At 41.0% G+C, this 15921-nt stretch overlaps 1 protein-coding gene across 3 annotated transcripts in view; it reads left to right on the plus strand.

Annotated features, from left to right (window-relative positions):
* Nucleotides 1–9761: 9761 nt before the first annotated feature.
* Nucleotides 9762–15921, plus strand: part of LOC148030877 (HVA22-like protein k) — a 66242-nt gene continuing 60082 nt past the window's right edge. The window contains exons 1-3 of one of the 3 annotated variants that reach the window (XM_087684410.1): nt 9762–9945; nt 12890–12948; nt 13256–13353. In XM_087684410.1, the coding sequence (XP_087540536.1) occupies nt 9913–9945; nt 12890–12948; nt 13256–13353 (190 nt within the window). In that variant the 5' untranslated portion in view covers nt 9762–9912. The remainder of the gene's footprint in view (nt 9946–12889; nt 12949–13255; nt 13354–15921) is intronic. The other 2 variants (XM_087684411.1, XM_087684412.1) reach the window with 2 other exon arrangements.

Raw genomic sequence — 15921 nt, forward strand, 5'->3', positions numbered from 1 at the left:
CTGACGCTGCTGCTGCCATGAGCCTCTGCCACGGAAGTTAGATCTCCCCCTGCCTCGAAAGTTTCCACCACCTCTTGCATTTGATGACTGTTGATTGCTATTACTATAGGATGCATTCTGCTAGCCTCCTCTGCCAGATCCATAGCCTCTACCACGGCTACCACGACCACGCTGATTCGAATAAAAAACTACATCCTTATTCTTTGAGCTACTTGACCCTGTAGCTAAGCCAAGCTTCACCTCTTCATGAATCAATAATGCAACCAGCTCATTAAAATCAGGCATCTCAGCCCGCACAGATACTGAAGTGTCAAAAGACTTGTACTCCGGACCCAAGCCATTTAAGGTCACTGCAACCATATCCTCATCTTCTACCTGTGAGCCAACAGATGCCAGCTGATCTGCTATGGTCTTAACCTCTGTGACATAATCTTGTATGGATCTATTCTTCCTCTCCATGTTATTGAATTTCTGCTTCAGTTTGTATCTTCCTTGCACTTGTAGTTGTGCCATAGTATTTGACCAATATATTTCATGCATCTGTTGGGGATTTACAGTTCATGATCTGCATCACCATAGCATTCGAGATACATAATGACAACCAATGTAAAACTCTGCGAGCTCTTTCCGTCCAAGCTCGATGCGCTCGTCTTTGATCAGCTGTAGGATTCCTATCTGGAACTTCAGGTTCAGCCTCAACTCCTATCACTAAGTCCCAGTATCCTTTGCCTATCAGAAAGTTCTCCATGCGGAACTTTCATATTGCATAATTGTTGCTATCAAGCTTTTCTCCCACAATCTGAGTTACATTATCAGTTCTATCAGCATTTGCCATGTTGCAGACCTTGCCTGACTACCTGCAAACCAAGATCTTCTTAACAGTTCAACTTCAGCCCGGAACTATTTATGACAGTTTTCTGCAATTAATTGCAGTAAAAAACCAGGGTATTTCAGCCCACTAACAGTCCAAAACAGCTCACACCAAGTGGCTTAACCTGTGAGTAAAGCAGTCAATGCAAATACTATGTATTCACTTAGGTTTGAATTCCTGCAACCTCATTGCCAGGGTACATATATGCAGTCTGAAAACTGTAAACTGTAAATAATCAGCAGCACTTTCAAGTCCAAAACTGAGTGGCAATCATGTCACACATGTCCCAAAAACTCCCAGATAGCTGCTAGTACACTTGGCAGTCATGACATGAGCATAGAGTCACAGAACAGTGCATAACCAGTACATACAAGTGTCAACAACTTCAGTTGCAGGTTGCAATCAACCAAAGTTCAGCATATCAAGTTCCAATCAGCCCCAAACTGTCTTCCAATCATGTCATATATTTACTTCGTAATGACATAGTCAATGCATGAGCATCTGGGTATACATAGGCAACCTGTTTTCACTGACCAAAGCATAAAACTTCATGAACCATTTGTACTTGACCAGGACAATATGTCTGCATTTACTTCAGCTCCAGACTTCAGTTTTCAATGATGCTCATAGGCATGTTTCAAGCCTCCATACATCCAGCATGTATATGACAGCTCTCATAGGTGATAGAGCTCTAAAAATGACATGTATTGCATCAGTAGTATCCAATGCTTGTCACTGACAGTATATGACAGTTTTCAGCAGTGAAACAGTTCTCAGATCTGAATATTTTAATGAGAAAATTCAGCTCAAGTACTTCACATCAAGTACATATGACTTCTTGACTTGTGTTGTTTGCAATGCAATCTTCCCAGCATATTAGGGAGCTTCAAGTGCTCTTCAGGATCAAAACAGTGATGTAAATCACTGTATTCAGCAGTGTACATTCAGTTTCAGACCTGTATACCTGCATAACAGTCCATGCCTCATCACCAAGCTTCCATTGACATGTCAGACCTTCAAGGTCACACCCTAGGGTCAGCATACACTTCATAGAGCATGTACAAGATGCTTAATGCCTCGTTTTGAAGCTGGAGGACATGAATATGGACCTGGCACAACAACGCAGAATGGCAAGGGGGGTAGCACAGCTCACGATCTTGTTAACCATGACAATGAAGCACTCCAAGGTGCTCAACACATCCCTCTCAAGGCTACAAACAAGCCTTTGATAATGCCTTTGATCATTGAGCATACAACCATACACTGCATACCTTCCATTGTTCAATGGCTTCAACCTGTTTGAAGAAGAATGACCTTTCCTCTGACTTTAGCTCCTGCAAGTCCAATGCCACACTCGCAGGCACTTAGTCTTTGCCGATTCATGGCTCTAATACCATGTTAGATTTCATGGAAGCAGGAACGAGAGCAACACGGAGTGAAGCAACATGCTTACACTCTCTATTCTTCTTCTTATTCATTTAGCACACACATAGTGCATATACAACCTAAGGTCATAAAGACCATTCACACTAGAAGTAACACCGACTTATTTAATACACCTAACTGATCTAGCCAGACTAGCCGTGTCGGTCAAACACACATGTACGAGCTTGATATTCTAACATCAAGCACTCCGATAGCTCCACGATTCTTGAAGTAAGCTCAAGCATCCTCAAACCTCCGCCTCCAAGTCCATCCTCCATAGCCGCACGTGAGACAAGAGAAGAGAAGGTAAAAGGAGAGAAGAAGAAGAGAGGAGATGGTGGAGAGCTTCACCTCCTTGATCCTTCACCCTCACACACTCTCTCCCTCACACTCTCACACTCCCTCCCTCAAGCACACACAAGCAAGCAAAGAGAAGAGAAGGAGAGGAGAAGAAGAGTCCACTTTGCTACACACCAAAGAGTGAGCTCTCATTCCTCTTTTGAACTTTATATACAAAGCCCTAAATCCCATTTGGGTGGTCATCCCCTTTTTACATGGCTAGCCATAGCCTAGGCCCATTTTTCCATTGTTCTCCTATCTTCCTAGCTTCTTTTCTACCATCCATCTACATTTACAATGTGCACAGGTCAGAGCCCGATGCTCTTAAAATAAATCACGGTGCGCCTTGCACTCTTTTACAAAAGTATTAACTTGCGCTTTTTCTTGAGCGCCTCTCCTTGGTCTAGGACTTTTTCACACTTTTTGTGTTTCTCGATCTTTCTTGGCGTGCCTTCGTTCTCCATTCTGCTTTTGCCTTGGCTTCGTCTTCTGCTTTAGATTTTTTGGATTTTCCACCTTGTTCGTTTGAGGATTAACACTAGCAAACAACATTGGGATGCCATTAAGGGTATCATGAGGTACCTGAAGGGCATATCGACTATGTGTATATCTTATGATAGCCAAGATACATGACTCGTGGGGTACATAGACTTCGATTATACTGGACATGCACACAATAGGAAGTCAACATCTTGCTATGTCTTCACCTTTGCTATTGGAGGTGCTATTTCTTAGATGTCTAGGGTCCAGAAATGCATGGCTCTACTGAGGCTGAGTATATTACAATCAATGAGGCTTGCAGGGAAGCTCTCTGGTTAGACCATCTAGTGGCTGACCTTAGCATTATTGATATGATCCTTATAGTGCATTTGGATTCTATTAGGGCTATTCAGTTTACAAAGAATCCAATCTTCCATGTGACGATGAAACACATTGAGGTACATTACGAGTTCATTAGAGAGGTCATTGAGAATAGGTTTGTTGACCTCGTCAAGATCCCAACTAACCAAAATCCTATAGATTTGCTCACGAAAAGTCTCTCAATGGAGCATTTTGCCATCCCTAGGAAGTTGATGAGCATTGCATGAGATGACATCTCATCTTGTTGTGCTTCTGTACATTTGTACTTTGTCACTTTTTTATTGTTCTCTCCTCACTAGGGACACATTCACCTTTAAGTGGGAGATTGTTGGGGATAAGTGCCCGCCGCCAAAGGTGATGAGGGGTTTAGAATCTGTCATATCTAAATTTTATATATGACATCTAATTTGAGTGTTTCAATATACAGTACAAAATATATAGTGCAGCGTGGTCGTGCGGATGGCATTTTCTCATGGAGCGTATTGACAAAATGCGCTCCACAATGGACTGTGGTGTCATGGCAAGGTTCGAGCAAGAGAGTCGGCGATGAGCAACGGATCCAAACACAGTTTGTGGATGAGATGGAGTATTTTGGGAACTTGCAAAGTATTATTACGGTGGATTACCGTAGCTTCTCCATGATACTATTCGATGTGCAGTGGTTCAAAGTGGTACTTGGAGGAGCTGGAGCAATAGTTCGACGAGGTCCATTTGGATTTCTCGAAATAGATTCCGAAAAAAAATGGACGGATTTGCGCGACACCTTTGTGTTGCCGGCCCATTGTGAACAAGTGCATGGAGTCATTCGCTTGCTAATTGTATTACAACATGGTTTATGTCACAATGGTTTGAACTCTCTTGTACGTGTTTCTGAACATGTAATCTTCTATCCAAACCCCTGACAACCTTGATGGTGGTATGTTATACCTTCAACTCCCCAAAGTGCGAGAGTATATAATCAAAGCGATGTTCCGAGCATATATGAAGATAATATGCAAATAGAGGGGTCGATATTGCAAGGGGTGGAGGCCATCGAAAGCTTGGAGCCAGCATCGGCTAACAATGATGGAAATACAGGAGTCCAAGAATTTTTTGAGAACGAGGCGGACTCATTCTTTTGTGTGGTGACATGTCTATCGACCTTCTAGTGTATGCGGAGTTGTGTCAGGAGATTAACATGGGACCATAGGATACTTCATACTTAGAGCATCCACTTACTCAATTCGTTGACCAATCTCTTATAAAGGTACATAAGATATGCATTTTAAGAGAGATTTTTTTAAAATGATTTATATTAGTGTGCTTTGTATGATTTAAATTGAATATTCTAACATCATTTTTTATCTGTGTAGGTGACATTTTCAGGATGAGTCGAGGGATGAGCGATGAGGAGTTACAGGACATCTTCGCAGGTATGTCTCCAGACCAGCTTGCGAGATTCAAAGAGATGGCAGATCAGGAGCTGTCTCGTTCTTCGTCAGGGCGCTCTGCTAGATCTGCTTCAGCGCGATCGGATGCTTCGGCTTCGAGCAGACGATCTCGACGCTCACGACTTGGGCTAGAGAGAGGGAGTGCATCGTGATCAAGGGGATGCTGCTGTGGAGACACGGATGTGATGTCTCCGTCTCCTTGTTCAGCTGGAGCTGCGTCACCTCCAGGATTTGTCATACCTGTGGGGACGTCTACTCCGGTTACTCCGGCTTTTGCGCAGCCGTCAGTAGACAGGTGGCACACTCCGAGAGAGATTACCCCCGTCGGTACACCGGATGTAGAGGGGTCTCCTGGATATGCCCAGGAGCATGGACACAGATGGAAGAGGACCCATCTTAGGCAGACTCCTAGGGGTTATGGATATCTGGTCGATAGTAGGTCAGGAGCCATCATCATTAATGATGAGGGGAGGAGGGTAATGGCTCGCATGAGAGAGTTATGCCAACAAGTTTTTCGACACAAGGTCCTGGATCATTGGAAGAACATGCCGGAGGGTAGCAAGGACTACATAGTAGCATCCTTGCACGAGGAGTTTCCGGTGCCAGCCACAGTAGATAGATTCTCTATGGGCTGGATGATGGATTGCATCCGTGCATACATGTCACACAGATGATCCGACGCACGCAAGGCAATCAAGAGTGGGGCTGCAAAGCTCGATTGGTTAGATGCAGACGACTGGCGCCGACTGAGGGAGGAGGCTACAGATTCTCCAGGACGTTGGAGTCAGCAGCGCGAGGCGGCGAGGGCACGACTTGAGGCTGGAGTGGTCTATCATCTTGGGAGTGGCGGCCACATGACATATTTGGAGAACTTTGTAAGTTTTTCTTTTGTTTTTCTTGTTTGTTTTTTTGGAAATATTATTTGTACTGACAATCATGTTTCTAACAGTTAGCATTTTGTTTTCTTTGCAGCACTCCATTACAAATCGCGATCCGATAGGCCTTGAGACTCGATATGCAGAGAGGCACGGTCTCAATGCATTGATCGACCGATTGTATAGACGCGGCGGCCCTGTAAGTCACTCATCTTTCTTGTCCGTAGTTACCATGAGATATTTGAATGCATAATTGTATGGTGGATTGATGTGTTGTTTCTTTTTCTACAGAGTCCGTTCGATGCTCCTTTGCGGCGGGATGAGCTTTCGGGGGACGAGGATTTGTAGCTCGCCCTTGGATCCTTGGAGCTCACACACCTTTATTTTTTAGTCGCCTGATCTATATAGACATTTTCTATGTATTAGTGATATCTTGTCATGATTGTACCAATCGCTTTTTATGCGATCATGTATTTATTTCATGTATCAGTTTTATGATTTCAGTAATATACATTCTTTTTGTTTGCAAGCGCTTTGTATACAAGCTGCCCTGCCATAAAAATTTTTTTATCCTTGTTACCGTCGCTATTAGCATTGTAAATTTTATTGCTCGCGTCGCTATTGCCGACGCTATGCGCGTCGCAAAATGTTGCTATTAGCGTCGCTATAGCGTCGCCAATAGCGACGCCGATACTGATAGCAACGCCAATAGCGATGCTTATAGCGACGTTTCTATGGCGTTGTTTATAACGACGCTTTTTGCGACGACGGGGGCAAATTTTGTTGTTTGTATTTTCGTCGCTTTAAACGTCGGTATAAGGCCTATATCTTGTAGTGACTTTTATGTCTATGAGATGTATCTTGTCTGATACCCTACTTGGTTGACAATTCTTGGTGCCCATTGATGGATCTCCACATGAAGGAGGGAACCCCATTGTCTGCTCACTTTAGCTACTTTCATTCTATCATGAAGCATCTACTTTAATATGGTATTGAGTTTCAGGATAATATGCATCCTTTGTTTTTGTTTGGCACTTTACCTAAGTATTGGGATGCATTTTGCACTAGGATATGTACCACCAAACTTGATGGGTTGAAATTGAAAGATGTAGAGAGTGCTCTTTTGATTGAAGAATTTAATAGGAAAAACAATGATACTTTCCGCAATTCACATGCTTTATCTGCTAGTAGCTGAGGTGGAATAAGTGGCAAGAAAGTTAATAATCGTCATGGGAAGGACTCTCTGAAGTCTCTCTCTAAGTCCCACTTAAATGCAGATTTGCCTTTAAGTGGGAGGTTGTTGGGGGTAAAGGTGCCTCTACCTAGCCGCCCATGTATTATTACACTAACAGTACCCGCGCCACCTGCACACTATAGGCGGTGGGTGCCCATCACTGTCACTTAATTATTTATTCTTTCAATGACATTTGAATAAAGGGAAGGCCGATCACACATTGTGACTGTTGGAGTTCCCACATTTGGAGTCTCTCTCTCTCTCTTACTCCTGCTTCTTCCACCATAGCTCTTGCTCCGCTCTCATGCTTTCATTTCAGGGCTCATCTCCCTTCACTAGTTAATTGTGCCATTAATATTATGATTAATATTAGTCATCAATTAACTATTGTCTATTAATTAATTAGTTGTAATCAATAATAGCGTGTTGTTGATTAGTTAATAAGTTATAATGAAATCATATAAGTTAATTAGTTAATATAAATTAGTTTGATTAATTATTATACATTAATTAATCAGTTTTATTAATCATTATAATATAATTTACTCAATTAATTAGTATGAAATAGTTTAATTCAATTAACATAAATTACTTTATTTTATTAATTAATATAAATTAGTTCAATTTAATTAACTAGTATAAAGTAAATATTAAATTAGCTAATGTGATTAATTAATATAAATTAGATTAGTTAATCTAAATTAGTTTAGTATAAATTAATATTTTGGTCAATTAATTAACATAAATTGATTTAATTCAATTAGTTAGTGCTGAATAATTATTTTGATTGGTTCAATGATCGATTTTGGTATAAATTATAAATTAGATTACTTAATTCAATTATTTAGTATAAATTAGATTAGTTTGAAAATTAGAATACTTAATATAAATTAGTTTATTAGTTAATTAATTAACATGAATTAGTTTAATGCAATAAGTAATTTTATTAGTTTATTTCAATTAATTATTTTAAATTGGTTTAAATTGATTAGTCAGTGTTCATTACTTTTAGTTAATTAGTAATATTATACGTTAAGTTTAAACGAGGGGGTTAGTTAAGTGTTGAACTTAAGGGATTAGTTTCAAGTAAGGGGATTAGTTAGGGATTAAAGGAGTTACTTTTAATTAAAGTGTTTGATTAATTAATTGCTAATAAGGATTAGTTTTAGTATACTAATTGGGTTATAAGTGAGTGGGTTAGATTTTACACTTAATGAATTGGGTTATAACAAAAAGGATAGTGTAACAATATGCAACTTTTGATGACTTTGTCAAGCACTATCCTTTTTCATGCCAACAACAGAGGTTGATATTGTTAAGTGCTCACCTAGGATTTCTCAAATCAGCTCGCTAGTCTTGCAGGTCTATTCCCTTATACTAACTTTTCAACAGATACAACAAGATCCATGTACTTACAATCTTCCAAGACAAGACTTAGCCTAAGTGGTTGCCATCTAAGAGGTTGGACCTTAGGACATTCCCAGGTTCTCCACACTACACCTCCCCCTTGAGAATTGGACCTAGAGGGTCCACAAATTGTGATGTTGATTGAAGGGAAATAAGGCTTTATCCTTTGGACATGGGCAACTATGAAGGATTGATTACTCTTGCATTGTAGCCAATATGTGTTTTCCATGAGCTACCATACTACTCTGTATGGACCAACATCGGACCTTAGAACATTTCCAAGCTCTCTACACTGCACCTCCCCCTTGAGAATTCAACCCAAAGGGTCCAGAATTTGTGATGTTGAGTGAAGGGAAATAAGGCTTTATCCTTTGGACATGGGCAACTATGAAGGATTGATTACTCTTGCATTGTACCCAATATGTGTTTTCCCTGAGCTAATGTACTACTCTATATGGACCGACCCAACAATACATGAAGGATTCATTGAGGCCTTTGCATTTAATCGGGTAGTATAAGCTGACTCTCGAGTGCCTTACTTGAATTGTGTAGGCACTCTACCCGTCATCTCCACCAATGTTAAGTGCTCACCTAGGATTGTTGATTACTTAAAATTTTGTGTTCATAGAGGCATCCTCAAAAGGAGGAGAGCTTGGATGAGGATGAGGGGAGGTGGTTTTACTCATGGTGGGGATGAGAAGTGGGTTGACAGCAAGAATTCCTAAAAGCGAGTTGGCTGCCGTCTCCACCAATGTTAAGTGCTCATAAATGAGATTTGCACATATGTTTTGTCGATGCAATTCAACACAGGAACTAAGAGCCCTCCTCCTAGCAAAATAACTTCATAGGTATCATTATGCATGTTATATAGTTGGTAATAGCAACTATGGAAAATGCAAGTGTGGATTTCCATTTGCTGCATACAACAATCCATAACCAACAATAGATCCTAAAACCCAAAAGTATATTTATTACTGTCTTGGAGATGAGCACCACAATGTTGTGCCATATCACTGAGTATAACTAGTCTTATGGGGATCACACATGAACATTCAACGAGTAACAAACTTATCCATATCATTCTACCTACTCAAGTACGCAATGAAGGTTGAGTCAATAGGTGAATTAAATATTCAGACATGAGATGCCAATAGATTAGGCCTACAAGACTTGGATTCGAACAAGCAAAAACTAGACTCAATTGTATTACCGTCCAAGCGAGCATCATCCATAGAAACGGCCGTGAATTGCATGCAAGTTTCGGCAATATTTTTTGACATCAGATTTACACAACAATTTATACCTGCAGTGACCGCAATATGTAAATATCTCTACTGGAAAAGAAACAGCCCTCAGAAACTTCGCACTGCGCTCATTCACGCAGATCGCGCGATCTTCTCCTTGTGCTGCTGCTTCTCCTTCTTCTTTCACAAGTCCTGCGTGTCCCCATGGTGCGCCAGTCCCCTGCAAATGGCTCTTCTAAGTTCTTCGCTAGCTGGCGAGGTAAGCCTCCTCCATTTCTTATTTGAATGCAGTTTATAACTTCCGGTTTCTTGTTTGGATGGAAAAAATATGGAAATGCAGCTATACTATTAGAAAGTCGTCCGGAATCATGGCGTGCTGTGGATACTGAACGACGAGGTCTGTTTCGTATAATCGAAACCGGTGTTTCATCCACATTGCTTTTCATTGCTTTTCTGCACATGTACATGTCATACAGCAACACAATTGCATCGATTTAACCCTGCAACCTGCCAGTGCTGTGGCCAACATGGGTACCGGACATTCTTTTTGATGAACTTCGTTGTAGAGCATGAGAATGTAATCATGTTAAGGGGGTCTTTGGAGGTGTAAGCAACTAGTTCGCCCTTCCCTCGGAGCACTGCACGAATGGCAAAGTAGTTGATTGCCCTGGCGTTGCTGTCAGAGCCTTTACACTTAGGAAGCCAAACCAAGTATAAATGCCTTGAGTATGGGAAATCCATATTAATGCAGTTAGGACTATCACAGTCCTTTGTCACCCCTCAACAATCCATAATGAATGCATGCTGTGAGCAGTCTGTGGGATGTCCCGGTTGCCTTCATACTGAAGGTGGTCTAGCCAACATCCGTTGAAGTAATGATGTATCCATGGGTATGAACCTTGTACGTACCAAGAGGTTTGCTCATTAGTCGAAAAGACAAGTGTGTTGCAAAAACAACGAACTTGAATGTTCTGTTCATATTCTTGCATACTTGCAACATCATAAGTTCCCCCGGGAGTGCTATACATAAACAGGAGTGCACTGAATTATACTCCTTCCATGCACTGCTGCAAAACTCTGTGAATCTAACACCCGTGTCTGATTGACGCTGCCAAGGTTTGTCAAGATTGCAATATTGAGAACTTGGTTCACTGGAGATTGACTGGTATATATTCTGGGGATCTACAGAATTACCATTGCTCACTAAGCATGTGATTGATTGTGCTACTATTGACTACACTTAGTATCCATAGGGTGAATTTTGAGTAATGAAATGCATCTGTCCAATCACGTGCCAGAAGATATGTAAAAATTGATACAAATAAACACTAACCAAGGAAGGATCAACGCTATTGTCATACTTACTAATTGAAGACTTTCGCTGCACTATTGACTTTGAGTCCTTCTGGATTCAGGTCAACTTGTAGGCTAAAACCTGCAAGGTATCCTACGTGAAGTTGTTGCTTATACCAACTTAGCTTGAAGTGCTGCTTGCTCATTGTGCTTCTGCTTGAGCCTCATGCAGGTGCCCTCAACCTTCATCTATAAGTGAATGTGCTGTTCCTTGTGAGCTTTCTGCTGGCTATACCTGTCTGAGGCAATGTCTGTAGCACAAGCAGCTCCATGCCATTAAAAAACTACTGTAGTGATGCCTGGCTTTAGTGGTCTTTCTTTGCTGGTAATAGCTGAAGGAGTTCTCCTCTCTTTGGATTTTCTTTGGAATGCATTTGCAGCATGGATAAGACGTGAAGGAGATCGATCTTGATGAGGGGGTTTTGGAGTATAGAATTGCAACTTGTAAGTGATGGCTACGGATGCTTGTGCCCAGGCACCCCCCCACCCCAAAAACCAAAAAGAAAGCATCACAATTCTTAATGGTGTAAGAGATCTTGAGGTGCAAGCAAGGAGTGAGTCAGAGAGCCTCACCTCACTTGAGAGCTTACATTTTGGTTATTATTTTGTGTTCACTGTCTATCTCCTCTATGATTTCCAATAATTCCTCTTTCCAACTTAACTTTGGGTCTAGTGAAAGTATCATAAACCAGATGTGGATGTGTCGCTCGTAACAATCCAATACGGGATTGCCTCTTTAAATTTTACAAATCCATCTAGTCCGAAGTTGATAGGTCACTATGTATAACTTTGGCTCAAATCTTCAAGGTTTTAGGAAATTCCCCTTAAGATCGGTTCTTTTCCTTGGGAAACACTCCTGAAGCTAACAAAGTCTTGCAAATTTTCTTAGGAAAATCTTATTAAGTTTGGTTCTCTTCCTTGGGAAACATTCCTTCAACTTCAGAATTCTTTCCAAGTTTCTTTGAACTTGCACAATCATATAGCACATAAATTTGGTGTGAACTCACCTTAAGATTTCTTCTCTTCCTTGGGAAACACTCCCTAAACCTCATGATTCTTTTCATCCTGTTCTTTGAACTTGCACAATCATGTAGCACATAAATTTTGTATGAACCCTTGTAATTAGATTCCAAATAAGCTTATTCACCTCTTTCAAAGATCCAAGGTTTTAATTTATTGCAAGTATTACTTCCATGCTCATGGCTCATGTTTAGCCTTTCATTTAACACATGCAATCACATGGCTGTCAAAGGCAGAACCAGACAGCTGTGTTTGTTGATAAATGCTGTTGCAGATTCAAGCAGGAGGAGCAGGGGTTTGTATGTTCAGGGAAGAAAGAATAGAAAGTCTTTGAAAGTGCGGACTAGGAAAGATGCTATCTCATGGACAGGACAATAGCATGCTTAACAATGGATTTGTTGTCTAATGCCAGGCCAGAGGAATGGGCAAACATCCAAGGATATTTGAAAACTATGTCATTTGAATCTGTACATATTGAACATGCAAGGAAGATGCAGAATGTGGTCTATGCTTTTGAATGAAATGGAGCTGTTTGTGTAGGTAAATTTGCAGTTAAAAGAATGTGTTCTCTATCAGACGTTTGATATAACTTGAGGTACTCTTCCAATGTAAAGCTTTAGCTGAAGTGGATAGTAGCCTTGCTTAAGTAAACACATGGCAGTAATTAATTTCTTGCAGCTTGCTCATTGAGCCAAAGTTTGTTTCACTGTGTACTTTCTAGTACGTGGATATGCCAGATTGTCATATGGGAATTACAAGTTTAGAACTTTAGATGCTTGTGCTGCACTAGAAACTATTAACTTTTACAAGCTTTTGGATCCCATATGCAGGTTGCTATTCGCTTGCTTTTCTCACCCCTAGGATCAAAGGTTTTTGCTCGATGGGCATGGTATGTAGCATCATAATCATGTGTAGGATCACAAAGTACTTTACACTTAATTCTTTGAGCCATTTTTCTAACATGATTGAAGAACTGAAGGTTTGACAATTTTTGGAGAGAGCTTGTAGATTTGTGCTTGCTCCTCCTCCTTAATTATATACCTAAACTGACTATGTGGAATGTGGATATATGTGAGTCAGCATTTTTATCCAAACTTTATTCTTGCATTATCATCTTCTTCCCTTTCTGGTTGCTGAAACTGGGATATTTTGGATTAAGCACCTAGAGTTTATTCTTGCCATCTTTCTTTGTACAGTGTTGTTGGGGGGTTGGCATTTCCAGTATACTCTTCATTCAAAGCAATTGAATTGAAGAACAAATTGGAGCAAGATCACTGGTTGAATTACTGGACAGGTAAGCCATCTGCATAATTTCAGTGGAGGGAGGGGTGGAGCAGGGTGCCCCAGTGGGGTGGGGGGGAGTAGGGATGTGGAGGAGGAGATAGTAAACACCTGTAAATGCTCGTATGCATCCCTAAATGGTTTTGAATAGAAAAGTTCCATTGCATGCCCCATTGGCAAGAAACTTTAGGTTGGCCTTAAGCCACTTCATGTCTATGCAATGTCATGTGCATGACAGATGCTCTTTTTGGAACACAGCAAATAGCCCTTTCTGACATTGGAGGAAGTCTCTTACTTTACCCTCACATTTAAGTTGCTGAATATGTGTGACTTTAGCTTCAGCAACTTTGCAGGAAGAGCTTCGTTGTTTTCTCAAAATGAGCGGACTCTTGGGATCCACCCATGCATGAATAAAAGCAAAATTTCCTTGTCTTGACCATGCCTAGAATGTCTTCCTTTCATTCTCCATGTCATCACTGCTTGTTGTAACAAAATGCAGCAGTATGGACTTTATTTCAGTGCAATCATGGTCTTTGTAAGGAACAAAAGGTTTATTTTGTCATGATTATTTGGCTTCTGTTTATTACATTTTGATCCTCTTGCTATGGGAACCTACATTCTTCTAGAAAAATGTTGGTTTAATGGCTCATTGTTGTGATTCTTTGGCAACCCTAGATGCTAATTATACCCTGCTGCATGTCTAGGGATGAATAGTGTATCTAGGGATTACTGAATACAGATCCAGCTAGTGAAAGCTTTAGTGCTAATTGTGCCTTTAAGTCTAGGATGACTAACTAGATTCCGATCCTGTTGTGGGCTGAGAAATGGAACAGCACTTGATGGTTGCTGCAGCAAGGATTCCTTGGCATTTTAATCTGATCTGATGAGGTAATGCAGTACTCCTCCCATCGCCAGTGTTTTGCACTGCCTGTAGTGATGTTTGTTTCTCGGTCCCACTAGCACATTGCTATGTCATCTTTAACACTGGTCACCATAATTCTACTCAGGACATAGCAACATGGAATGGGGAATGTGGAATGCAATGGGGAACAAAATAGGAAGAGAAGAGGTTAGGAACAAGTGTAGAGGCAAACAAATATCACTCATTTTTCTGATTCCTGAAATAGAGACATGACAAGCATACAAAGCCACTTCAAAAGCATTACTTAAATTGCTGTATTGCACAAGTAAAGACAAAATGAGAAGCACACCATATTATGACCACTGCAGAAGAAGTACATAAAAAAGAGCTGAAAAAAGTAAGTCATGGATGAAGACAGTTGGCCGGGTTGCTACTGAAAATTCTCCTCATTTGGTCAAAGATTACCAGCTAGTTATGGTCCTCAAGCCTGCCACCCCTCCCTCCACAGAGCCTTTGACATTAGTGGTGCAAGGAGACTTGGATGCAAGCTTAGATCCAGGCACAATATCATAGAGCTGTGGAGGGAAGAGTAGAGGGTCTATGCCAAGGAAATGTAAATATGAGAGCCCTTGGCTATTTCCTTTTCTTTTCTCTTCAATGTCAAGCTTTCATATCAAGGCTTAGGTATCTTCAAAGTAAACCTAGCTCTGATGCTATGTAAAGAAATACTCAAACAAAGAAGATAAAGTGTATGACAGTAACACAATGAACATAGTAGAACTAAAAGCTGAAGAGCACTCAGGGTGAATGAGAATGAACAATCAAACAGACTATGCTAATTTGAATATAATGAACCTTGAACCTTAGTCTGTTGGGTGGATTGGGGTAGAGATGAGTTGGGAGAGGAAACTGTGACAACTCCAAGAGTGTGTTGTACCTTGAAAAAATCCTGAAATGCAGCAGGCGGTCTGCAAAAGCGATCGGCTGCTGTAAACGCAGAGTAAAGTGTCCAGACCAGGCTGATCTGAGCTGGGCACAGCAGGGTGGCCTGCTGACTGAGGAAAATGCAGGCTGCCAGCAAAAACGCAGCTCCTTCAAGCTGGGTGACAGCTGGACTGATGACGCCAGCTGCTAGGTGGCCTGCAAAAATACTAGTGATAAGTCACAAAATGCAGTCTCTTAATTGATGTGACAGCTGCTGGATGCTCTAGAGATGGTGTAGACAATGGACAGGTTGTGACCAGCAAATGTAGGTTGTAGGGCATGGCTCATGTTGCGAGGCTGAAGGAGGATTGGACAACACACCATGACGTGAGATATCTCCTGGGAGGGTGTAGACAGTAGTAGTAATCAGCTATCAGCTGATGGAGGGCAATGAACTAATGAGGGATGCAAGTGACTATGCAGCTCACTTATTTATAGATCAAGAACCAACCAAAGTTTGTGGGTTTGCTTATGGGACACCAAAAACTTTGTAGTGAAACTAGCCTTCCTCCTTGGGTAGGGTGGTAAATAACCTGATTAAGCACTAATTATAGCAAGCATAAAATTTTTGTAAATTGAAAATGTACACTTTACCACTTTAATCTTGGACATTGAACACCTTGTTGGCCCCAAAATTGGCACCCCTTGCGGTATTTCTTTATCTTTTATTGCAAATGGAAGGAGTACGACTGAGATCCTCTGACCTCCTCCGCTAATCCAAGTGCCTCTTGTTGT

Source organism: Lygodium microphyllum, chromosome 9 (genome assembly GCF_053477565.2).
Source record: "Lygodium microphyllum isolate KBCC chromosome 9, Lygodium_microphyllum_v1.1.10, whole genome shotgun sequence".
NCBI lineage: Eukaryota > Viridiplantae > Streptophyta > Polypodiopsida > Schizaeales > Lygodiaceae > Lygodium > Lygodium microphyllum.